General features: G+C 43.5%; 1 protein-coding gene across 5 annotated transcripts in view; it reads right to left on the reverse strand.

Moving 5' to 3' along the window:
• The window catches only part of MTCL1 (microtubule crosslinking factor 1), a 142079-nt gene that overhangs the window by 42821 nt on the left and 73610 nt on the right, over nucleotides 1-25648 (reverse strand). For 3 of the 5 annotated variants that reach the window (XM_066579563.1, XM_066579558.1, XM_066579561.1), the window contains exons 4-7: nucleotides 13671-13730; nucleotides 9841-11160; nucleotides 7535-7687; nucleotides 3082-3201 (exon numbers count right to left, since the gene is read on the reverse strand). In XM_066579563.1, coding sequence (XP_066435660.1) covers nucleotides 3082-3201; nucleotides 7535-7687; nucleotides 9841-11160; nucleotides 13671-13730 — 1653 coding nt within the window. The remainder of the gene's footprint in view (nucleotides 1-3081; nucleotides 3202-7534; nucleotides 7688-9840; nucleotides 11161-13670; nucleotides 13731-25648) is intronic. The other 2 variants (XM_066579560.1, XM_066579562.1) reach the window with 2 other exon arrangements.

A 25648-nucleotide genomic window follows, 5' to 3' on the forward strand; every position in this document is an offset into this window, starting at 1 on the left:
GAACAGGGGGGAGCCCTCTCTCTCTCCCTCTCCCCCCCACTCCCCGCCGCACCCCCCCGCGCTGCCACGGCGGCCCCCGAACTTTTTCGCCCGAACACCGAGGTGTTCGCAAAGTTCGGTGTTCGGGCGAAAAAGGGGCGGGGCCGAACGTGTTCGCTCATCTCTATTTACTAGTTTTTTGCGATATTTGTATCTTTGTTGCTGGGATTTAATATACAAGGATGCCTTTCATAATTTAAAATATCCAATGTAGGCCGACCCCGGTTATAATCAAGATGAAGGACGATAACCAGCACAGACACGTTATATTAACCCAGAGATAAACAGCACAGAAGACAGTAAGTTACAAAGCACCATGCAAGTTTCAATAAATTAATAACTAGAAGATGGTGGCTCGATACCACATTATAAAGGTTCATCTGGTCAGAGGTTTACATAAAAGGGGTTTTCTGGAATATATTAAATAGGATGCTTGTGTTTAATTAAAATTAAGCTTTGCAACATGTTATTTCATTGGTCTCAGATCGCTTTGAGTGTCAGATCCTCTTTCGGCCTTGCACTCAGGATGGAATATTTTGCATCAATGTTGTAAAATATGCTGTCCCTGAATTATGCACCACTAGCTGCAGGTTTTGATGCAGAATTACTGTCAGGATTCTATTTTCAATTCTGCGCCAAATCCTCATGTTAAGGCTGCATTCACAAGAACGTATATCGGCTTGTTTTTCACGCCGAGCCGATATACGTCGTCCTCATCTGCAGGGGGGGGGGGGGGGGGGGAGGATGGAAGAGCCAGGAGCAGGAACTGAGCTCCCGCCCCCTCTCTGCCTCCTCTCCACCCCTCTGCACTATTTGCAATGGGGAGAGGCGGGACCGGGCGGGGCTAATTCTCAGAACTTAGCCCCGTCCCCGTCTCGCCTCTCCTCATTGCAAATAGTGCAGGGGGGCGGAGAGGAGACAGAGAGGGGGCGGGATCTCAGTTCCTGCTCCTGGCTCTTCCATCCCCCCCCCCGCAGATGAGGACGACGTATATCGGCTTGGCGTGAAAACCGAGCCGATATACGTTCGTGTGAATCCAGCCTAACAATGCAGATTTTGAGGCTGAATTTTCCGCGGGAGGTCATATTGCCCAACGCTGTTCCGTCCTGTGTGAAAGGTCCCTTGTTATCATGGATAACAAGAGAGGATCTGGAATCATCAGGGGGCAGATAATGCAGCAAAATTAAAGAGGTATTGCCCTCATATAATGCTATTGTGTATTGCTTTGATATACCCTAAGGCTTCTTTCCCACAAGTGTATATCCGCCCGCCGTTTTCATGGCCGTCCTATATACGCTGTGATCTGGTGCATTGGATTTCAATGCATCAGATCACATGGCTGTATTCTTGTGACGTAAAAGCGCCCGGCCAAGCCAATATAGCGCCGGTCATTTTTATGTTGGGCCCAAAAGATAGTCCTGTAACTATCTTTTGTGCCAGAATACGTTGACCACTACATAGGCTCCTATGGGAGCCCATTACAGCGGCCAGAAGTGGGAGGGAGTTTAGCACATCGTCACTGTAGATGGGTGCACCAAGTTCTCAGGAGTAAAGGCCCTTTTACACTGTATAATTATTATGCAGATAATTGTTAGTTAGATTGATTGGTTTGCTCAATAAGGCTAGGTTCACACGGGGCGGTTTTGCGGCAGAAGAACCGCTTCTGCTGCAAAACAGCTTCAAAGGTTCTTTTTGGCATGCGGATCTGCAAGCGTTTTTTCCTGCAGTGCTTTTTTACTTTTGCAGTGTATTTTAGTGTGGATTTGGCTGCGTCCATGCAGGCTATGGACAAAAAAGCGCTGCAGAAAATTCTAAAGAATTGACATGCTGCATCTTTGAAAACCGAGCCGCAGCATGCTATCCTATTGCTTTCAATGGGATCGGCGCTGCTGGCAGTCCCATTGAAAGCAGTGGCTTTTGGCAAACCCTGCAGTATGATTTTCAAGCCCTTCCCTGAAAATCATCAATAAGTGGTAAAAAAAGTCCTCCGGCTGGCTCCCCGACACTGCTGTCCAGCACTTTCAGCAGGTGGGGATTTAAAAATCCCCGCCTCCTGAAAGGGCTGTGCTGATTGGCTGAGCGCTCAGCAAATAACAGCTACTGCTTACTATTGGCTGAGCACTTAGCCAATTACAGATAGTGCTTAGCTATTCATTCATGAATAGCACTATCTCAGCTGGTATTCCGCGGTATTCTCCATATCTTTTCAATGGGGCTAGCGCTGCTGCCGCTGGCCCCATTGAAGAGACTGGCGATATCTCGGCGTCATCCCTTTTTTTTTCTTGCACTGCGAGGCGAGAGTTTTCACTTGCTCTTGCAGCGCAGTGGAGAAAAAAACGCCAGTTGGTGTCCACCTGACTCTAGTTATAAGCTAAATTTTCAGCTCCTGGTTCCATTTAGCCATAGCACTTTAATTCATTATGTATTATTTAACCCAAAAGTAGGACCCGTCTATCTATATCAGTCTTCAACGTCTAGTACAGAGGTCAGGAACCAACTCTGAGAATTCAAAGGCCTAAGTTATCTGATAAAAAGAAGAAACTATCAAAGTGAGTTCAAAGTCTACTTTCAAACATTAAGAACAACTCCAAAAGAACATGTAGAAGATCTGGTTCAAAGGACACCCAAATGTGTCCAATAAAAAAGTGTAAATGAACAGAAACTATAAAAATCAAAAAGTCCAAAAATAAACCTAATATTATTGTAAATGCATAGCTATAAGTTTCCAGTATAAAAATAACTTAATATCTGCTTATAAACATATATGATGTATTCGAGACACAAGGTTTAGAAATATTGCCAGCCATGAAGATAACCGGAGAAGAGAAAATGACGTAGCTGATCACCCCCATTACTGTGTAGGACATTCAGTAGACTTATTGTGGACTTATTGACATTCACAGCTTATTGTGCTATACAGCAAATACACAAAAGAGAAATCTCATGGAAAACAAAGACAAGGCCAACCCGTAGGCGATCTGCTATGTTCCATTTCTTTGATGAGTGAAGTGTAGTTGGTGGTGGATTAGGGAAGCATAATACCTGAATGAGCCTGTCTGTCACCTTCTCATGCTCCTCTTGATGAAGTCTCCTTTCCTGTTCCAGAATAGCCTGTAGTTCTCGGAAAGCCGAACTCTTTTCAGGTGACACATGATTGCTGAGCTGATTGTTAGAGAACAATTACATTAGTATTACTTATAGGTAGAATTTCACTGTCTAAGGCGGCTTTCACACCTGCATTAGGACTCAGTTCAGGGTTTCCATCTCGGTTCCATTTTTTTAAGGAGAGAAACTGAAATAAAACTGAAAAGAATTGGTGTTTTTCCCCCATTGATTTCAATGGGGTTTAACCATTTGCAATCCAATTTTGGATTCAGGGTTTCCTAGGGGGCTTTCTTTTCTGCCATTATACAATTGTGCCGTCTGCTGGCTAGAGCCAGTACTGCAGTATGGGACATGCTGGAGAGGCCCCCGATAACATAGCGGCCAGTAATATACAGTAACAATACCCTGCCGGACGTCTTCCGACATTAGAGCTGTACAGCCTTCAATCAGAATGTCTTCAGATGTCAGACAGTGGATTGGAAAGGGTTAAAAGAAGATGGCTTCCATACGGACATCTTTCCGGTTTTTTTTTTGGACAGAAACAAAGCTGCAGACTGCGCTATTTTATAACCTGACGGATTAGTTTTTTTCAGTTTCTCTCCTCCAAAAACTGAGCAGGGACGCGGAAACCCTGAACTGAGCCTAATGCAGGTACGAAAGCAGCCTGAGCAAACATCTTGTAAGACACAGCAAACATCCTGCAGGTAACACTATTCAACAGGAAACCAACTCTTGTATCAGAGCAATGACATACTCCTTCTGCATTATCATAATAAAACTAACAGTACAATCCTGAAACCACTGATGTCTGTGATTGACCGCAGTCAGTCTCGGACGTTTTAGGAACTGATTTCCAGCTGGCAGCATAGCAGATGAGGCGCTGGAGGTGCAGGGATCCAGGAGGCGCGAGTATAGACTATTTTATTATTTTTCTGTATGGCCAACTGGTTTAAAAAAAATGAACTTGGAAAAGTTTTATGGCGCTGCAAATGTGCTTGTTCTCTATTGAAATTAATAGGAAAGCATTCTGCAGTTCCTTTAGGGTGGTTTCACACACGCAGATATTTTTTGGGAGGAAAAATTTAGTTTTTGTTGCAATTTTTCATGCAGGTTTTTGAGCCAAAGCTAGAAGCGGATTAATAAGGAATGTGAAATACAAAAGGAAGGACTACTTCTCTTTCCTGCTGTATCTACTTCTGGTTTTGGCTAAAAAAAACAGAGCCCAAAACTGCCCTGTTTAAGACAAACAAAAACTCCTAAAAACACTGCCGTGTGATGCCACCCTACCACTGATTAATTCCTACAGAGAACAACCAGACATGCAAAGCCTGCCCGCCAACTGCAGTTATGAATACAGCTAGCCCATAGTCAGTATTGGCGGAGGTCCTAGTCGTTCGATTTTCACAAATGTTGTAAAACATGGTGAGAATACTATTTAATCATTACAATACATGGTCTTTTAATTGTTACCCAGTATTTACTATAGTAAGAGGTGGAAAATATGGAGATCAGCGGCAATATTTTCAACTGCGCTTGCACTCTCTAGATGTGAAAACAATTGAAAACTTGGAGGAAGTGGAGGGACACAGAAGTGAGCCTGACAACCATGTTAATTCTTTAGTGAGCTGTTTGACCACAGTTAATATTATTTAGTGACTGGACTGTCACTCATCTTGGTGCTAAAGACTGGGGAGCAGGACTGAAAATTCACACTGTTAGTCTGGGCATCACAATGAGTAAGAGACCTGGTTACTAAAGAGGTAGTAACTCCGAGGAAGGAACTCATTACAGTAATAAAAACATGGCAATCAGGAGAAGATGGCATTTAATGCAAGGGGTGACACAAAACGGTGGTAGATGGGAGGGTTTATTACCACGGAGCAACAGAGGGCATTATTACTGTGTGATAGTATTATTACTGTGTAGAAGAGACTGAGAGGAGTATTAGGGTAGCAGCAGGATGGGGAAAGCGAGCAGAGATGAGCCATGGTTGGAAGAAATCTTCATGGCGGTCTGGGCCAGACAGGAAGGACAGTCTGTTTCTAGCTTTGCGTTGAAAAGCTCTTTTGTAGTGGAGAAGGTAAGCAGGAAGAAAAAAAGTCCTGTGAAAAGTAGAACAGCTAAAGGAAGACACAGGAAAAGGCAAGCATTTGTATCCAGAGAGATGGTGCATCAGTGACAGGTCATACCAGGAGCACACAGCTACAGGTGAGCGCCACAGTGTTTGGGATTAGGTGACACTCCTAACACCTTTGAATTGGGTCCATGAAAGTATACAACTGGTTCTAACTATCTTAGCCAAATCAACCAAGATAAAATTCTTAAAAAATCTGCCCTTTAGGCTGCTTGCCCTGTGTGATCTACATGCATGTCACAGAGCTGCAGGGTAGGAATAAAGCGGGCCAAAGATCTGAACACATTGCATACCCGGAGGTGCCAACGGTTTGTAATAACTGATACAAGCTGCAAACAGGCATTTTCGGTGCTAGCTCCCGTTGCAGCGGTATAACAGCTTAAATGTATGATCTATGCTGACAGCGGAATGTAAGCCGCTACAACTTTCCCATTTTTCCTACAAAAAAAATTTAAAACAATAAAAATAAAAAAAAACTGATATTGGTACATCTGCAAAAGCCAGAAGTATCACATTATCATTCCATACAGTGAATGCTGTAAAAAAGAATAAATAAAAAAAAATGTATATACAGTGTATATATATATTTATTTTTTTATTATGTGTATATAACTAGAATTGGAATTTTTTTTGACACCCCCATCTCTCCAAAAAATGTAATGAAAAAGTTTTCAAAGAGTTGTGTGTACTCAGAAATGAAAGTAATAGAAGCTACAGTTCACTTTCCAAAAGCAGGTCCTCACACTGTTCAAGTAATGAAAAAAAAGTTATGGGGCTTACAGTATGGCAACAAAAAGTATATATATATTTTTTTAGAGGGGGTTTAATTTTTTTTTTTTTTAAGTAGTAAAACATAAAATATATACACATGGTATCACTGTAATCATACCGAGAATATAGTTAACATGTCATTTTTACTGCATTATGAATGCACTTAGCTGCAAAGTGTTTAGCTGAAATCATTACATAGTAAAATCAACTGCGCTGTTAATGACCTGCAATACCTGGAGAAAATAAACTTTCCATTGATTGAGCCTCTTCCAATTCTCACCCAAGACGTCACAGATCTGCTCTAGGGCAGTTTTTCAATAGAAGCAGGTATATTAAAAAGAATTTGTTACATTGAACACGCAGTCTCATCTGCTAGTAGCATGTTATAGAGCAGAAGCAGCTGAGCAGATTGATATACAGTTTTATGGGGAAATATTTAGTATAACTTGTATTTTCTCAACTTAAAGGGGTTGTCTGAGTTATATTTTCTATTTAAAACCCAATTTCCCATGCACTAACATAACAAATAGGCATATACTCCCCTCTCTTCACTCCCTGCTGTGTCCCGTCCTGCTCCCTCCTTCTTTAGTTTATTTACAGGCTCCAGTCTTGCCCACTTTATGGGACTTCACAGGCTCTGCAGTCGATGACAGATCGCTGAGCTCTGTCATTGGCTGTAGTGCCTGTGATGTCCAATAAACTAGCTGGGGAAGCCTGTAAAAGTGATGTGAGAGGGGGGGACCTGGTTTATCACCGTGGGACACAATGAGGAACAGGGAGAGGTGAGTGTATTCTTATTTGTTATGTCAGTGCATAGGAATAGAGTTTTAAAGAGAAAATATAACTCGGAACCCCTTCAAAAAAGTCACTGTTTGCTTAGAAGTCCTGTGGGAGGACAGCTTTCCCCATGTAGGCATGAAAAACTGAGATAGCTGTCAATCACTGAAAAACCCCGCCCACTGGACTCCTAAATTAAGCATAAGCAGGGATTTAAAACTGCAAAATACAAATTATACTGAATCTTTTCCCTCTAAATCAATCTACTCAGCTCTTCCTTCTCTGTAACATGCTGCCTGCAGAATGTACAACCTTTTCAATGTGATAGGTTCCCTTTAATAATGCATAACTGCTTATACTGAACACTTATGTCTCTCCAGCTTCCCCTCAAAGTCTTCTTGTCGAATACAGTCTCCTTTTCCCCACTTACTCAATTTGACAAGTCAGAATTGGAAATTGAAGGATGTATTTAGCGATTGTCATCTACTGGTGGTGACAAATATTGTTAGACAGCATTGAAAACTTACGTGGATGCCGTATACAGTACCAAAGAAAGCGGCGTCTTAGGGACTGTTCAATAATTAATTACAATAGGAAACCCATTTTTCCCAGGCGTTCTATCTATTTATATTTACTTCTCTATCCTTGGCCTATAAAGAACAGAATGTGATTAAATCTGGTCGGAATGGGTTATACAATATTGCTGACCTCTAGACTGAAACCGCCCTTGTCTCCTGGCCTGCAGTGCTTACTGTCTCCATCTGCTCTGCGATGTGACTCATGATTAACATGGAGACGGTGGGCATCTTCTTCATGCTCATGATGGAGTTGCCATTCCATTTGTTCCCTCAGCTTGGGCTGCTAAGTGCATGGGCAGTATACAAACACAAAATAAAAAAAGACCAATGTGGGGGGAATAAAGAAAAAACAAAATAAACAGACATATACACAACAAAATGGGTAGGGGGGAAATTAAAACACTACAAAACAAAGAAAAGCGTGAAGAGGAAGACTAACTTAAAAATGGTGGTGTAAGAGAGTGACGAAAACAAAACCAAAAAGAGGATCAGCAAAATGATGGGTTGAAACATCTGCAAAGCAAAAGAGAAAAAACGGGGAAAAAGAATGCAAACACTGGTTATGAGACGCGCATGCAATGAGAGATGCATGTGTCATACCAACAGCAAGCGTGCAAGCAATGAAAGCATCAGCAAACCAAGTTTCTTCCCCAATTTCTTCATGCATCATTATAGGACTAGTTTACTGGCTCGTTATAATGCAGCGACATAGCATTAGAATTGATAGTAGACAAGCACTGGCCAAAACTCAATTAACTGTGAGATTACGGTCTAATAACGAACAGTTATTACAACTTCTGATGAATTAAGTTTTACCTTTAAACATAATTTTGCAGTTTATATACAGCTAAAATCTACCAATTACACTTAACTGTTACAGTATAATTACAACGCATAAGTATCTTGTACTGATCCCGAGTTACAGCCTGTATTATTGCTCAGAGCTGCATTCACAATCCTGAAAGATAAAGCGCTGTAATCTTCAGAGGTTGCATTGGTAATGAACATACTGAGAAGTAGAGACGAGTGAACCGAACCACCAGGTCGAATGTTGCTAAAAATTCTATTTGTCCAGAACCTGAATCTCAAATGGTTCATTTCTTCCAAACCGGCCGCTCCTAAATACTTAAAACAAGTATTCAACACTGTCTAAGAGGGTAGGGGGTGGTCCTTCTTCAATAGATGTAGCTTAGCGGTCAAGGAGAAGAAACGTAAGGAGAACATACAAACTCTATGCAGATGTTGTTCTTGGTCAAATCTGAATTTAGATCCCCAGCACTGCAAGGCAACAGTGCTAACCACTCAGTCAGCATGCTCCTTCTTTCTGCCTTCTCCAACCTCTTTCTCCGCAGACGAAGGAGACCCCCTACCGCTACACTTTGAAAGTGTTCAATGCTAGTTATAGGCGTTTTTAGGAACTTCTAGTTCAGTTTGAACTAATCTGGACCGAGCTAAACTTTTAGACATAATTCAGAGAACCAGCCGAACTGAACTTTTGAAAAGTTTAATCATCTCTACTGAGAAGTCTAATCTTTAATATACAGGAATGTGATGCAGAAAAGACTAAGCCTCATGTTCACGGGGAAAATCAGGCCCGCTCCGGATTCTCCATGGAGAATCCGGAGCGGGTCCCTCCTGCCCCGCGGACATGAGGGCTGAAAATAAGAATAAATGAGAATAAACTCACCTCCCATCCGCTCCGTTTCTTCTCTTCGGCGTCATCTTCTCTTGTCGCGGCCGGATCTTCTTTCTTCGGCTCGGCGGATGTGCATGATGACGTCGGTGACGTGCCCCGCGCATGCGCCGGGCCGAAGCAAAATGATCCGGCCGCGACTGAGAGAAGATGGCGCCGTGGCGAAGAGAAGAACCGGAGCGTGTGAGTAAAATCAGATTTTTGTCTCCTGCGGATCCGGACGGCTTCCATAGGCTTCAATAGAAGCCCGCGGGAGACCCGCATGAAAATGGAGCATGGTCCAGATTTTTTCATGCTCCATTTTTTTTAAAATCACTTTTATTGACGATCCGCGGGTATTTATCTACCCGCGGGTGGTCAATGCATCCCTATGGGGTGCGGATCCGCGGGCGGGAGAAGAGTTAAAATCCGCAGCGGATTTTAATTCTTATTTTGTCCGTGGACATGAGGCCTAAGTGTCTGTATTATAGCAGCTCAGAAAGGATGTGTATCTGTAGACAAGCTTGTTGACAGTTTCCATTAATCAGCAGACTAAGCAACTCTGGGCTATAAGGCAAGCTCTAAGCCTGGACCAGTGCAAGTAGATTATATCTACATATAAACTGTAAAACTGCATTCAAAGGTGTGCGTGCAATTTGATATTTCGGTTATTAATGTTAATACTAGTTAGCTGGGGAAAAAACAGTGTCCATGTGTTAATGGCAAAAAGCGAAAAAAGATCATGAAAATGCACATCTATTTACCTGAAAGTCAGTGATCAGATCCTTTCCAAGATTTCCAATAGGAGAATCTCGAGATGCTGAAGTCAAGTTGGATAAGAAGCTTGACGATTCAGTGAGATGTGGCATTGGGGAGAGGTCTTCTACATGCTCTTTTAGACTATCACTGGTGTTCTCAATCATATCTAGAAAACCATTTAATTCCTTCCGGAACCCTTTCATTTTATTATTGATGCTGTTTAAAACATCTGACCCAGTAGCTTCTTCTTTTTCTTGACAACTCTTTAGCACTTCCTTCACAGATCCACCTGTCATCTGCAACTTGGCATCATAGATTAGGCTATCTGTGTCTGAAATAAGGCGGTCTACAGTCTTCCCCAGTCGATCGGCCTCACGTTTTATGCTCAGAAAATATTGTGCATCCTCTGTCTTTTTAGCCAGCTCCATACAGTACGAGCCACCAACTTCTGATGGTTTTACACTTTCAAAGCCAGAAGTTTTCTCATAAGCATCTTCAGAATCGCTCTCCCCGCCAATAGGTCCTTCCCTCTTTGGTTGAACAAGACGTCCATCTTCATTGTCACTTTCTTTTTTTCCTGCATCACTTTCTGCATCACTATCCCGCGGACTTGCTGTTCGCATACCCAGATGTGAAACAAGATCATAACGTTGCACATTTGAAAGTAAAACCCTATTTTCATATTGAAGTTTCATAACCTTAGAACTTAGATCACTTATCTGGATTCTAGCAGACTTTAGCTCCTCCTGTGTAGAACCGTTGCATCTGGAAGAATTGTCGTCGATCCAGACAAGATCCTGAACTGGTCCAAACTTGAACCTATTTAGCTCTGTTGTAAGTTGCTTATTGTGATCCTCTATCTCTGAAATGGATCTCCTCAAGAGGTCTGCTTCCTCCTCCACAAACTGGAGATGGCGCCGCAGCTCTGTGGCAGATTCCATGGAATCACCATATGGTGAGGTAGGAATGCTTGAAACATACTCCCTGCTTAGAAATTCTTTTTCATACTGACACCTGAGGTCTTCCATTTCAGCTTTAATGCCCCTATTTTCCACCTCCAGCTCAACTATTTTCCTGCCGAGGATATTCGCTTCCTCTTCCACCAACTTTAGACGTAGTTTTAGTTCAGCCTCCCTTGTGCTGGGTGGACCTCCAGTTTCCCCTGATGGGAGAGGACTTTCAACATCTCCATAAATGGACTTGTATTTTTCTAGTTCTTGCTCTAGTTCATCTTTCTCTTTTCCAAGTTTTGCCATTTTCTTTCTCATCAATGCTGCTTCTTCCTTTGAAAACTGTAGCTGGCACTTTAAATCTGCGCTGTCCTCCTGCACATTAGGAAATACACATTTATGATAAATTAATGCTATTCTGAATAAAGCTAGGGCTACACAAGGATTTTGGTCATGCAACATCAAACCTCAATAAGACCGAGCAAACAAAAGGTTTACATGACTTGATGTTGTGCTACTGTTTTAAAAGGTATGAATTGGCCTTGTGTGGCACAGACTGTTAAGGTAGTCCTACACTCTCCCTCATGACCTGAAGGTTGCAAGTTCAATCCCCGCTTGGTTCAGGTAGTCAGCTTAAGGTTGACTCAGCTTTTCATCCATCCGAGGTCGATAAAATGAGTACCCAACTTGCTGGGGGGGTAATAAATAAATTTCCTGAAAGCTGTGGATTGAGTGGGAGCTATACAAATAAGAAGTCCCTTTCCCCAAACTGCACACAGGATGTAGACCAGTTGCAGTTATTTGTACTTTGCATTGAAGTCTATGATGACAAAGTCACGTGCGACCTGTGGCCAAGAAACCAACAATTATGAATTTTTTGTGACTGTCATTTCATGCTTGCATTAGGCTGCAATCATTTGATATGGTGTTGCAGTAAAACACTGTATTCTTCATGCTGCGTGACTAAAGTCCTGTGTAGCCCTGGCATAAATCAGCTCCCATTTTACAAAGCAAAATTAAAGCAGTATTTTTAATGCTTACATTTAATCCTTTATATATTTTATGAACCTTAAGAGCTTTTACTCATCTCTCTTTAATAACTACCGCTAAATGATCTTTTGTGGTATTATAATAAGATAACAACGCAAATTCTGCAGAAATTTGAAGGGGATACAATGATATTATTGTATTGCACGGTATATAGCAGAACAAGGGGACTCAAAGAGCCAGGAGGCCAATGTCCCTAAACTTTTCTCCCTTTGCCTGTATTTTGGAGGTTTTTTTAAATGTTTAAAAAAGTTGCTCTCATTAGCCTAAACATTAACCCCCCTCCCCCACCCTATGTACATGCTAACCTCAAATATTATCACTTGCAAACCTTTTGTTTTTAACTATGCATAAAATCACACTACCAGCCTAAATCATGTGCACAAACCCACCAAAAGCATTATACATTGAATGTCGACCACAGACAAACACAGGCTTACTTTTTTGTTTAACACAATTGGCAGATATTTTTATTTTTTCCAAAGTTAGATAACCCCTTTAAAGGGCCACTCCAGTAAAAACACATTTTTCATTTTTCCATCCCTGCCCCCCTCACCTGATTACCTGTCACACTCTGGATGCCTCCTATGTATGCTGCAATCACTCCCATGCACTGCAGCCTCCTGATACTTAAAATGCCATCTTGATGCTGAGATTTCTCCTTGTTCACTTTCTCTATACTTTAACACTCCCATGATGCATCAGCATAGCATCATATAACTAACTAAAGCCAGTGCCATCTCTGCCTGCTGGGAGGACAGTGCCATTACCTTTCGTATTCTATAGTTATCTAATTAAACTACAGACCACCATTATACAGTCAGAAGGATAAACTGTAATCTCTTTCATTATAACAGCGTGACAGGACTCTCTAATCAGCAGCATCAGTGATAGGAGTTCCTGTCCCTCTGTGCCGCCATGAAAAGCTTGTGTGGTAAAGTCCATCACACATGAATTATACTGACTGAAAAACTGACTTCTTGAGAGAACATAAGGCGAAGTACTTCTCAAGTATTCTGAATGAGATCACATGACCCACCTGAGGAGAAAGAGGCCAGGAATTTCAAATAGAAAATAATAGCTGGTCAAGGTAACACTAGCTGGCATATATATTTAGGGACTAGTTACATAACGAATGAAAACTAAAAATCACTGGAATGGCCCTTTAACCATGGTGGGAATGTATAAATATCCAACATAGAGGATTGTCTATATATGTTCATTTGATTAAACTGCTTGTTATTATATGGTTTAGGATAATGAGGGGTGAAGGGTGATGGTCTATTAACCTTTTCCAATCCAATTTGTATTCTGGTTTTCCTAGGAGGCTTACTCTATTTCTGCCGTTATACAACAGCGCTATATGCTGGCTAAAGCCAGTACTGCATGACGTGACACGTTGGAGAGGCTCCGACAGCAGAGAGGCTGGCAATATACAGTATGAGAACCCCGACGGACGTCTTCCAACATCGGAGCTGTACAGCCTTAAATCATAATGTCTTTAGATGTCAGACAGTGGATTGGAGAGGGTTAATGGTGGTGGTCTGGGCAACAAAGTATGCTTAGACTTGAATTTAATCTAAATAAGTACAGAGTTAATAGATTTGATCCAGGTTACGGAGCACCTATTATTTTATTCAAACGCTAGTGTTTGAGCCGTTTCATGATTCCCCGGTTCCCTTTACAGTCATAGTCACTATGACTAATGTGATAATACTTCCACTTACATGAAAGAAGTGACTAGGGCACCATATAATCTTTGTTAGACAGTTAACATTAGGTGAAGCTTTACAAAAATTAAAGCTATTGAAATAGTTTAAGAAAAAACACTCAGATACCTGAATGGAAGTCTTTTTATCTTTGTGCATCTCTCGGCTTCCTCTTCGTTTTAATGTGGTCTGAAAACAAGATAAAGCCTCTGGTTATTCAGGAATACTGAAGATGCGAGGGAGCAGAATTATTCATTAAACCAATGTACTAAACAATACAAATAAGTGCTGAGTTCAACATAAAAAGAAAGAAAATCAAAGGCTCCGTATCTGAAATATGCTTCCTGCCATGAATACATACCAACCTGGTTTACCTATTCAGAAATGTCAATTCTGCCAACCCTACTGTTACACAAAAGCATACATACAATACCCTCTATAGGCATATGCACTGAGAAAATAATGTAATCTATATACAATATCTGAGAAAAGTTTAGAAATGTTATCGCGCTAGTCACCTGTGTTAAATGTCGTTTTAGTAAAAACAAGTGGCTTAAGAGTTTGCGTAGGAAGGAGGGGAACTGGGCTGATTTTCTGTTGGCTACATGTTCCACCATAGGGATGGGCTGCATCTCAATGGGGGTGAGGGGGGCAGCTGTGCTGGGGAAGAAGATGTCTAGAAAGTTGGAGGGAGTGTTAGGGACTGGTAGAAGGGGAAAGCCAACCACAGAGATAGAGGGGAAGATAGTGTAGACAGTGACCTGGAACTAAGTAATGAGAATGGGGGTGGAGTGGTGGCAGGGGTTAATACAGTTATTTAGCATACAATTAATATAAAAAAATAACCAAAATGTTCTAAACTGTATGTTGACTAATGCTAGAAGTCTTACCAATAAATCTTACCCACATGGGTAAGTAAGTCCCTCAATGATGGAAGGCAGAGGATGGTTATAAATGGTACATACTCGGATTGGGTCACCGTTACTAGTGGGGTACCACAGAGTTCAGTATTGGACCCTATTCTTTAATATATTTATTAATAACACTGTGGAGGCATTGTACAGTAAAATACAAATATTTCAAGAGGTTACAAAACCATGTAAAGTAAATCACACAAGAGAGGATAATTTAAGGATGCAAATGGATCTGGATAAATTGGTCAGAAAAGTAGCAAATGAGGTTAAACACTGATAAATTTAAGGTTATGCACATGAGTAGAAAAAATAGACGTCACTTACATACTAAATGGGAAAGCACTGGGCAAAACGGACATGGAAAGGACTTGGGTATTTAAATTAACTGTAAACTCAGAGGCAGATGAGACATTATTTCTGACGACACTTTGTCATTTCCTAATATAAATAGCCATAGGGTGCTTTCACATTGGCGGAATTAACCCATATTATGCGCTGAAATATAGGGTAAATTCCGCATTAAAATCGTCAGCCTCCCTGTGGATTTTGATGCAGAATTGAAAATGGCCTGATTCTGCATCAATTCCGCATCAAAGGCTGCAAGTAGACTTACGGGTTTTGCAGCTAAATTCCACAGCAGCATTTTAAGATGCATCATTTCATATATAATGCCAACTAATTCTAAAGGGTTAAAGCACCCTCAGAGACCAACATAGGCTAAAAATGGGGAATTTCAATGGAAAGTATATTACAAGCAATGTTATTTCAACAGTGGCGGAAGGAGCTTCTAGGGGTTGGATTAAAGCATTTCCACCGAAATAGTAAATCTCAGTAAATCAGAAATGAGAAAACAGCCAAAGTGAAGGAATTACATTTTTTAGACTGGGCTCACATGGGTGGATTCCAATTGCGAAATCCACGATCAGCATCTACACAGAGGATCGCAGCATAATGCGGGCATTGAAAAGCTTGTACTTACACTTTTTCGCTCACACTTGGGGATACAAATGGCGAGGGGAAGAAAGGGGAAAGAGCTGTCAGTACTCTGCGGTGAGCCTATCTCACATGTGTCAAACACAAGGCCCGCGGGCCGAATCCGGCCCGCTGCCTTATGCTATGTGGCCCGCGGCATGCCGACGGCCGCTCACCACTGTAGTGATTACCAGCTGGGGTGCCGCAGCTCCCCACTTGTAATCACACTGACAGCGCTGATCCCAGCGCACACTCTGACATCAGAATCCTTCTCCCCAGTCCCCTGCTCTTCAGTTCCGCAGGAGAGGACTCAGGGAGGAAGCGTGCCGTGCTGCACCCGGGCGCATAGGAACTTTTTCCACCAGGCTTTTGCACTATTGAGCAATTCCAGCAACCTGATTGGTTGTCTGGGTTGGCTGATTCACAGTGATTGGTTGTTTGGGTTCGCTGATTCACCAAGCAACCAATCAGGTTGCTGGAATTGCTCAATAGTGCAGAAGTCTTGTGGAAAAAGATAATATGCCACCCGGGCTCACCACGATCCGAGGAGGAGCAGCGCTGACAGCAAGGAGGAGGTAAGCATATGGCTGGGGAAGGGGGAAGTTAATATTGCTGCTGGGGGGTGGGGAGTTAATATTGTTGTTGCTGGGATGAGGTTAATATTGCTGATTGCTGCCGGGGGTGAGGGGGTTAATATTGCTGGTGTGTTGGGGGGGTGAGGGGGTAAATATAGCTGATGTGTTGGGGGGGGGGGGGGGAGGGGTTAATATTGCTGCTGGTAGAAGGTTAATACTGTTGCTGGGAGGGGGTTAATATTTCTGCGGGGGGGAGGGGTTAATATTGCTGGGAGGGTTAATATTGTTGCTGGGTGTGGGGGAATAATATTGTTGCTCGGTGGGGGGTTAATATTGCTGCTGGCAGGGGGTTAATATTGCTGCCGGGTTGGGAAGGGGATGGGGGGTTAACATTGCTGCTGGGAGAGGGTTAATATTGCTGCGGGGGTGGGGTGGTAAAATTGCTAGTGGGGGTTAATATTGCTGGGAGGGGGTTAATATTGCTGCTGGGTGGGTGGGGGTTAATACTGTTGCTGGGAGGGGGTTAAAGGGGTTGTCCCGCGCCAAAACGGGTTTTTTTTTTCTACCCCCCCCCCCCCCCCCCCCCCCCCCCCCGGCGCGAGACAACCCCGATGCAGGGGTTAAAAAAGATCACCGGACAGCGCTTACCTGAATCCCCGCGCTCCGGTGACTTCTTATTTACCCGGTGAAGATGGCCGCCGGCATCTTCTCCCTCCGTGGACCGCAGGGCTTCTGTGCGGTCCATTGCCGATTCCAGCCTCCTGATTGGCTGGAATCGGCACGTGACGGGGCGGAGCTACACGGAGCCCCATTGAGAAGCGAAGAAGACCCGGACTGCGCAAGCGCGTCTAATTTGGCCATTAGACGGCGAAAATTAGACGGCAACCATGGAGACGAGGACGCTAGCAACGGAGCAGGTAAGTGAAAAACTATTTATAACTTCTGTATGGCTCATAATTAATGCACAATGTACATTACAAAGTGCATTAATATGGCCATACAGAAGTGTATAGACCCACTTGCTGCCGCGGGACAACCCCTTTAATATTGGTGCGGGGGAAGGGGTTAATATTGCTGCTGGGTGGGGGGGGGGGGTTATATTGCTGCTGGGAGGAGGTTAATATTACTGTGGGGTACCCTGTTACTACTGGGGCCACTGTGGGGATCGCTATTACTAATTGGACCACTGTGGGGGGCAATATTTTTACTGGGGCCACTATGAGAGTCACTATGACTACTGCGACCACTATAGGGGTCACTATGACTACTGCGACCACTATAAGGGTCACTATTAGGGCTCGTTCACACGGGTGTAATTGCATTTTGGTCGCAGAAATACGCTATGTATTTGCGCAATCAAAAACCGCTTATGCTTACGTATTTGGGCATGCAGAAAAGAACGCAGATGGGCCCACTGAAATGGTGCGCAAATATGCAGTGAATACATCGGTTTCCTGTGCATTCGCCACGTATTCACTTCAATGGCCTATTGGGGTGCGTAGTAGGTCCTGCTGTGTGAAAATATGCATCATATGAATGAAATTACTGAGATCAATGGTTTCTATTCACTGCATATTATGTACGCAAATACGCTGGTGTGAACGGACCCTTACTGTACTGTCTTACCATCGGCCCTTTGAAGGTCCCCATAAGCCTGATGTGGCCCTCGGTGAAAATGAGTTTGACACCCCTGGCCTATCTGATAGATAGACTCACCGCGGAGAATCGCGGCATGCTGCAATTTGAGTCCCATGAGCTGAGCTTTCCATAGCAATGCTAAGGAAAGCGTGCACTGGGTTATTCGTAGCCGCATTATGCAAGATCGCCTGTGGACAGGAGCCCTTATGGTCCCTGAAGTCATGGTTTGGGAGCAATCAGTTACGACTCAGTTGGTGGTTGTTGAAGGCACAATGACTGCCCGCCAGTATGTGGACAGAGTGGCACACCCTTTTGTCATACCCTTCATAACCACCATTCAAAATGGTATCTTCCAATACGATGATGCCCCCTAAACATACTGCAGCCATCACAAGCAATGCCTTGCAAGGTGTCACGATCATAGATTGACCCGTGCGGTCCCCAGATTTCTACCCAATAGAGCATGTCTTTGAGGTCATAGGTAGACTGATTATGTCACACAGCCTCCCCACCACCACAAACTGTACAACAACTGACTGCACAAGTCATTGAAAACCCCCAACAAGATATCTGAACACTTATTAATTCAATGCCTGCAAGGATCCAACAGCGTTCATGTAAAACCTTACCGAACAGTAATAAACTCGGCCCGATTCATTCAAATTTACTATCATTTATTCTGGGTATGACTCTGCACATTTCTACCATGTTTCATAAAATTCCAGTCTTTGAAGGTAACAATGTTAGTATTTACAACCACTGAAAAATCTATTATTTTATTGCATCATTCTGAATCTGTAATCCCTTGGATTAGTATTGTAATATGAAATACACCCTATATACTGTGAATAGAAAACGTATCTGGGAGCTTTCATTGAGACACGGCGCAGCGCTTGGCTATGCAGACACTTGGCTGAGCGGTAATGCAATACTATACAGCACTTATTGCCAATGATACAGCACAACCCGTCTGACTGCGGGGTCATGCTGGGTAAGAACAGCTCATAGTAAAGCTGCTACTTTACTCTGTGGTGGCAACAACATAAAACATCGATGACTTGTGGAGTTCATCTTGGTTTCCTCTATATTTAACTATTAACACGAGTGTGATGGCTGCAGGCGTTACACTTATTATACGGGTGCAATAAGGATTAGTAATACACTTGGAGGCAGGAATGAGAGGTTCAAGTTAAAGGGGCACTTACCTTATATACTCGAGTATTAGCCGAGTCAATAAGTTTTATCACAAAAAAAAAAAAAAAAAAATCGGTAAGACTTATTGACTTGAGTATAAGCCGAGCTATACTCGAGTATATAGTAGGTAAAAAAAAAGCAATACTCACCTACCAGCCGGCGTCTGTGTCCCCAGCGCGATGCTCCCCCCGGCGGTGTGGCCAGCTGCTGCATTCTTCTCTCCGCTGACTTCTACCTGACTTGCTTTTAAAATCCCCGCCGTCAGCGCTGTGATTGGATCGAGCGCCGGCCAATCACATCTGGCGCTCAATAAACCAATCACAGCCAGTGATGTCATTCTGATTGGCTGTGATTGGTTTATCGAGCACCAGCTGTAATTGGCCGGCGCTCGATCCAATCACAGCGTTGACGGTGAAGATTTTAAAAGCAAGCCAGGGAGAAGACAGCAGGGAGAAGAATGCAGCAGCTGGCCGCACCGCCGGAGGGGGCATCGAGCCGGGAACACAGACGCTGGCTGATAGGTGAGTACTGAGTTTTTGTTTTTTTAAACCTCACTCGAGTATAAGCCAAGAGGGCTTTTTCAGCACATTTTTTTGTGCTGAAAAACTCGGCTTATACGGTAATCTAATTTTGCTGGCGGAGCGGAGGGCACGGGCTGGGTGGTGAATTGAGATTAGGGAAGCAATATAATGTGGTGTGGTGCTGTGGAGGGCTTTGTGGATGAAGGTAGTGAGTTTAAATTGAATTTTGTATTTTGCAGTCACTGGCACAGGGCAGAGGCGTCCGAGTAGCATGGGCATGTTGTCGGGGAGTTACGGTGGTACCATAAACTGAGATGGAGATGTTAGGATGAGGTCAGTTAGTGGAGGGTGGAAATACCAGTAGGTCAGCATTGAGACGTTCAGTTTCAGGTAGAGAGAGGACATAGTGTTAGAGACAGCGAACAGACAGTCTGTGGCATTCTTTTACTGTGTGTGAAGAATTGTGCATGTAAATAGCCCCAGAGCCTATAATGGAGCCACATGCCGTTGGCCTTAGGCCAATGATTATTTCTAAAAAGTTGAGAATGACAAAAACATTGCATCCCTATTCCACAAGACCCTGGTGTAGAAAGAATGATGTATATACTGTGGGAGATTTATTAAAGAAAGTGCATGCATGCAGTCATGGCCATTCTCAGCTACATGTGGCCAATGTGGTTGCACAGGACACCAGCCACCAGCTTGGGGTGGGCGAGGGACACCAGGCAAATGTAGGTTGAAGGCAAATGCCCCCCATCAGTCTGGTCAGATGATCATCTTCTGTGTGGCAGCATCTTTTGGAGCAAACTAAAACATCTTTCTCCCGGCTTTATCTCCTCCCCTCTTACGTTCAGAGGTGCCTCTGTTAGTCCATTGATGATCCTGAACACAATTGTTTGCAGATACTCCGTTTATGTTATGAGCTTGGTTTGGGGGCTGTATTTATGTCATGAGCTTGGTTCGGGCGCTGTATTTATGTCATGAGCTTTGTTCTGGTATCGTATCTATGTACTGAGTTTTGTTTGTGCTGTATGTACAGTATGTACTGAGCTTGGTTCTGGTGCTGTATTTATGTTATGAGTTTGGTTCTGGTGCTGTATTTATTTCCTAAACTGTTCTGGTGTGGATATGCTGTTATCTTGAGGCTTTCTGCATAAGCAGAACACAGAATAAAATATTATATCTATATATATATATATATATTGTGGACAGGTGAATGGGAAGGTGCTGGATGGGGTGTATATATCACCAAGACACTTAGCTTGGGTGGGGTAGGGATCCAGTCCAGGGCTTTCTTGTGGGTCTCAGTGAGCACTGAGCTCATTACTGGGACATAAAAGACTGAAAGGCCATGCAGTCAGGGTGGGAGCCTGGAAGGGAATGCAACTACTGTGGGTTCCTGCTGCAAGCCAATCTTGGGTGAACCTGAGGTATAGTTGGCGCCTTACGCTTTATTTTGTGTCCCGTTTTGCTGTAAAGATCGAGGGCCGCTAGTGGCTCCTGTTTGTTTGTGTTACCTTGTTTATTGCTGGAAATAAGAAAAATAAAAAGCAACTTGAACTTTTTTCTGGACTAAGGTCGGCTGCCCAGGACTGGGTCGGATTCTGCATTCGGGAGCCCACAGCCGAATCCGGCCCCGACAGTGGCCCGTGTGTACCTGTCTCTTTTCTCCATTATCTGTATGGTGGATGGTGAGGATGGCTCGCCTTCGGACATGTGCAGTACAGATTTTTTTTCAAATCTTTTCTACCCCGTGCCGCTGCTAGGTGATGACCCGGGTACCCACGTCATCGGCAATTTCAATTGCGGCTGAGCCGTGGGTCAGACAGTTTATATTAACTTCAATGGAAGCTGTCCATGGGGCATCTGAACGAAGATAGAACACGCGGCGATTCTTACAATTTTTTCCTCTCCTTCTTTTCTTGCCGGTATACGGGTCATTTGTAGAATTCTGACAGCACAGAAGCATCTTAATGTGAATCCTATATTACCATCATTATTAGAGGTCAGTAGGTCGGCATCACACAAATGACATCTACATACCTTATACAAGGCGCAAGGCACTTTACCACAAGTTATTTATCATATGCTAAAGAAGAAGACTGGAGAAACTGTCAAATTCTGTAAAATATTTTTCCATGCCATCTGCTGCCCTGGCAGCTTGTGCACACACTTGTTTTGGCATTTCTCTCTCCGCCTGTCATTAGACTAACAACACATCCACTTTAACAGATTATTACAATAATTGCCTTCATTTGTCTCATTGCTAGCAATGCTGAAAGGTGAATAATGGTTGTGATTCTAGAAGAAGATTCACCAGCAGTTCTAACTTCTCACTTCCCTCCATGTAACCTTAACCTTTGGTGTGAGATGAAATTATACTGGATTGGACTCCTTAGGCCTCGTGCACACTGGCGACACGGCATCACCGCAAGTAACTTGCAGCAATATCGCATCACTGCTCCGTGCGACATTGCTGCAGTTTCTTGCAGTGAAACCATGAGTTTGTAGCGCTAGAAAGTCGCATGCGGTGATACACAAGTCGAGCTTTGTAGCACCACATGCAATTTTTTTTTTATTTTCATTTTTTTAGTTTTAATTATTTATTTGGGGGGGGGGGGGGTGAAATATAAGCCTTACCCTGAAAATAAGCCCTAACTGCAGAATTAAAAAAAAAAAGAAAAAAGTATACATCGCCTTAGAAGTGCTGTTCAGCGCCACTGCAGCTTCCTCCTGGTCCCAGTCACTGTTTTTTTTTAATCTCTTCTGGCCAGGGAATGAAACATCCCTGCCTCCTGGAAGCACTGGCTGTGATTGGTTTACGCTTAGCCAGCCAGAGCCAGTGCTCAATGAATGGCTGTGATTGGTTCACCGAGCGCTGGCTGTGATTGGCTAAGCGTCAGCCAATCAGGGGCAGCGCTTCCTGGAGGCGAGAAGAGATGAAGAAGACCAGTGCCAGGTACCGAGGAAGCTGCAGCAGAGCCAGACAGCACTTCTAAGGTGATGTATACTTTTTTTTCCCCCTGCGGCTAGGGCTTCGGTTATGGTTCTTACAGTAGGATTTCCTACTGTCAAAGTTGCATCACACGAAAATCATGTTTTCGTGCGATGCGACGCAACAGAGTGGAAGGCTCCATAGGGAAAAATGGGCTAAAAAGAAAACTCACGAGTCACGCACATATCGCGGGACCGGCGAGGTTTTTGTGTTGAGATGTCGCATGCTACAAAATATTGCATGTGTGAATTTGAATGACAGCTGAGAGCTGCCTCTGATTGGTCCCTGCGCTGAGCCAATCAGAGGCAGCACTCACTCACCTATTCATGAATTCATGAATGGGTGAGTGAGAGCTGCCTCTGATTGGTGAGGGCTGTGACCAATCAGAGGCAGCTCATTCAGCAAGCGGGGATTTTAAATCCCCGGCTACTGAATACTACTCACAGCAGTTCAGGAGAACTGCCGGCCAGCCACGGCTGAACTCTGTCTGCCTGGACAAGGTGAGTATATATTTTTTTTACTTTTTACACAGTTTTGGATGATTTTCAGGGAAGGGCTTATATTTTTAAACCCTTCCCGAAAATTCATCCTGAGATCGCCCGCAGCCCATTGCTTTCAATGGAGCCAGCTGTATTGCCGGCTCCATTGAATTCAATGCGCTGGACAGCGCTGCACTGCTCCGGCCCGTTTCTAATGAAACGCGGCTAGGAGCAGATTTTTTGGGCGATTTTTCGGCTCCGGTCACGCGATTTGCGGATGCGCATCCATCATGCGATCCGCAAATCGCTGCAAAAAACGCCCGTGTGACCGAGGCCTAACGTCCAGATTTTGATTCAGAAATGAAAATGACTTAATTCTACCAGCAATTCCGCACAAAAATCTGCATTTAAACATGCAGCTTTTCATGCAGATATCTTCGGAAGCAAATTCTGCTGCATTTTGCAGAAATATTCTGTCCCGCGTAGAAGGTCCCAAAGGCTGCAGACTGGTTACGGATTTGCTGTGGCTTTCCCAATTGAGCTCGATGGGAAAGTCAAAGTGTGCAACAAATCCAAATTGTGGCGGATTTCACTGCAGACTACCCGCAGGTGCGCAGCAAAAGTAGGGAACGCTGCATAAGGGATTTTTCACATGGGAGGGAATTGTTCCACAAGACGCAGCGGGATTTGCCATCAACTCTGCACTAGAATCTGCTAGTCTAACATGCAAATTTGGATGCAGAATTGAAAATAGCTTAATTCTGCCAGTGCATTTTCTGCTGATTTGCAGGCGATTTCCGCAGTAAAAATGCTGCTGACAAAAAAAGAAAAGTACGCAGCCAATTATAAAGAATACTGGCAGAAGCAAATGTGATTTCAAAATCAAGGCGAGATGCAAGAAGTAATTTGTTATCAGAGAAGATAGTAACGAGACGGTATACAGAGCACCGATCAATACAGCTATTAACAGTTTACCGGATCGGCCCCTGAGAGGTGGTAACACGTCTGCAATGGTATCCTCAATAAGAGACTCAAATTCCCCAAGAACACCGAGTAGATGAAAATAGATAGAGGAGTCAAGGGCATGACACGAGCAAGGTGGAAGAACTGGAGACGGAGGGGCTCGCTGAGCGCAGACCCTCTACATGCCGGCAGAAGGAAATCACAAAGTCCGATCTGGCGAATTCTCATGGAAACCCTGGAGTAAACCATGTTTGCTTTGGGCAAGATCAATAGGAGCATTATCAAAAACCCAAGTGTAAAAGAGGGCTGAATCCAAGATCCAAACCCATCTGGTGCATACGGTATATGAGAAGTGAGCACCTGACCGTTTGGATAGAACAAGCAGCATTAATGATCATAAGAAACAACCGACGGGGCAGACTAAGTAGCACAAAGAACTGGCGTGTAGGCTGTGCACCGGATCTGCTATGAGTGTGTAGAAAAGTTACATGGTTGAGTCCTAAAATGTGCCAAATTCATTAATGGCCTGCGCCACAATTTTGGTAAAAAATACTTTTGTACAGTAGGGCAACCAAGAGGTGTTATAAGTGAGAGAAACATGTTTAACATGTCTATAAAGATACAACAAATCTAAGACCGCGGACATCACTATGAGAAATCTGAAGCATCTTCTGCCTCCTGAGGATTTTATGTAAAATTATAGTAAAGGGACACTCTGGCAAAATATACATCTTTCCATCCTTGCCCCCTCGTCTGATTGCTTGTCACACACTGGACGTTTCCTTTGTGTATTATAGCTACTTCTATGCAGTGCAGCCTCCTGTCTGATGCTTATTAGACACCATCTTGAGGCTGAGATTTTTTACTTTCAGTTTCGCATTAATTTCATGATGCATCAGCCCACAATAGCTGAGGCTATACCATTCTGCCTCCTGGGAGGACAGTTTAATCATTGCCTTCTATAGTTACCCGAATAAGCTACAGGCCATAAGTATACAATCAGCAGGATGAGCTGTGATCTCCTCTATTATAACTGTGTGACAGGAGTTGTGTAATCATCAGTAACTGTGATAAGAGTGTCTGTGTCCCACTGTAGGCAGTTTCTGAGGTAGGGATCATGTAACAGCATCACATAAGCCGATTCAGGCAATAATAACTAAGTAAGATAACAGTAGCTCATTTACATAGTTGGGTCCGGTTTTCATCTCTCCAAGATGGCCGACACAATCTTCAGACTACCTAATCCCCATAGTGCATTGGTAATGCTAGACTTCTAATGCAATATACTGGCTCTTTGGCCAGAACTGCTCATGTGGTCAGCACTGGCCAATCAGAGAGCAGTGTACAGTATGCATTAGGTATTTAAAGAACTGCTGCAGCCATCTTGGATGGATGAAACCAGGGACAAAAAGAGGAAATCGGAGGGATGGTAGAGCAAATTAACTACAGGTAACATACCGCCAGCCCCTTCTGGGCCTGTGATAGAATTTTGGCCATAAACTGGAAGGTTGCTTTAAGCCATTTTTGGGGGATTCAGTTTTTGAGGCAGCCTTTATTCTGAGGGTCAGTGTAATTATGACAATACTACATTTCTATAGTTTTTTTTGTTTTACTACTTTTAAAATTAAAAAAAACATTTTTATTAAACAAGAATAGTTGATCGCTTATACTTTATACTGCAACGCTTCTGTACTGCAGTACATAGAACCTTTCAGTGTTGCCTATTAACCCTACCACAGGCATTAATGCATAGCAGCTTTGGGTGCCCTGCCAACTCATCGGCATGCTGTGATTGTGCTGCAGAGGGTCTGATGGGACACTGTATAAGGCTCCCTGCTCGGTCTAGCCATTTAGAT

Source organism: Eleutherodactylus coqui, chromosome 9 (assembly GCF_035609145.1).
Source record: "Eleutherodactylus coqui strain aEleCoq1 chromosome 9, aEleCoq1.hap1, whole genome shotgun sequence".
Lineage (NCBI taxonomy): Eukaryota > Metazoa > Chordata > Amphibia > Anura > Eleutherodactylidae > Eleutherodactylus > Eleutherodactylus coqui.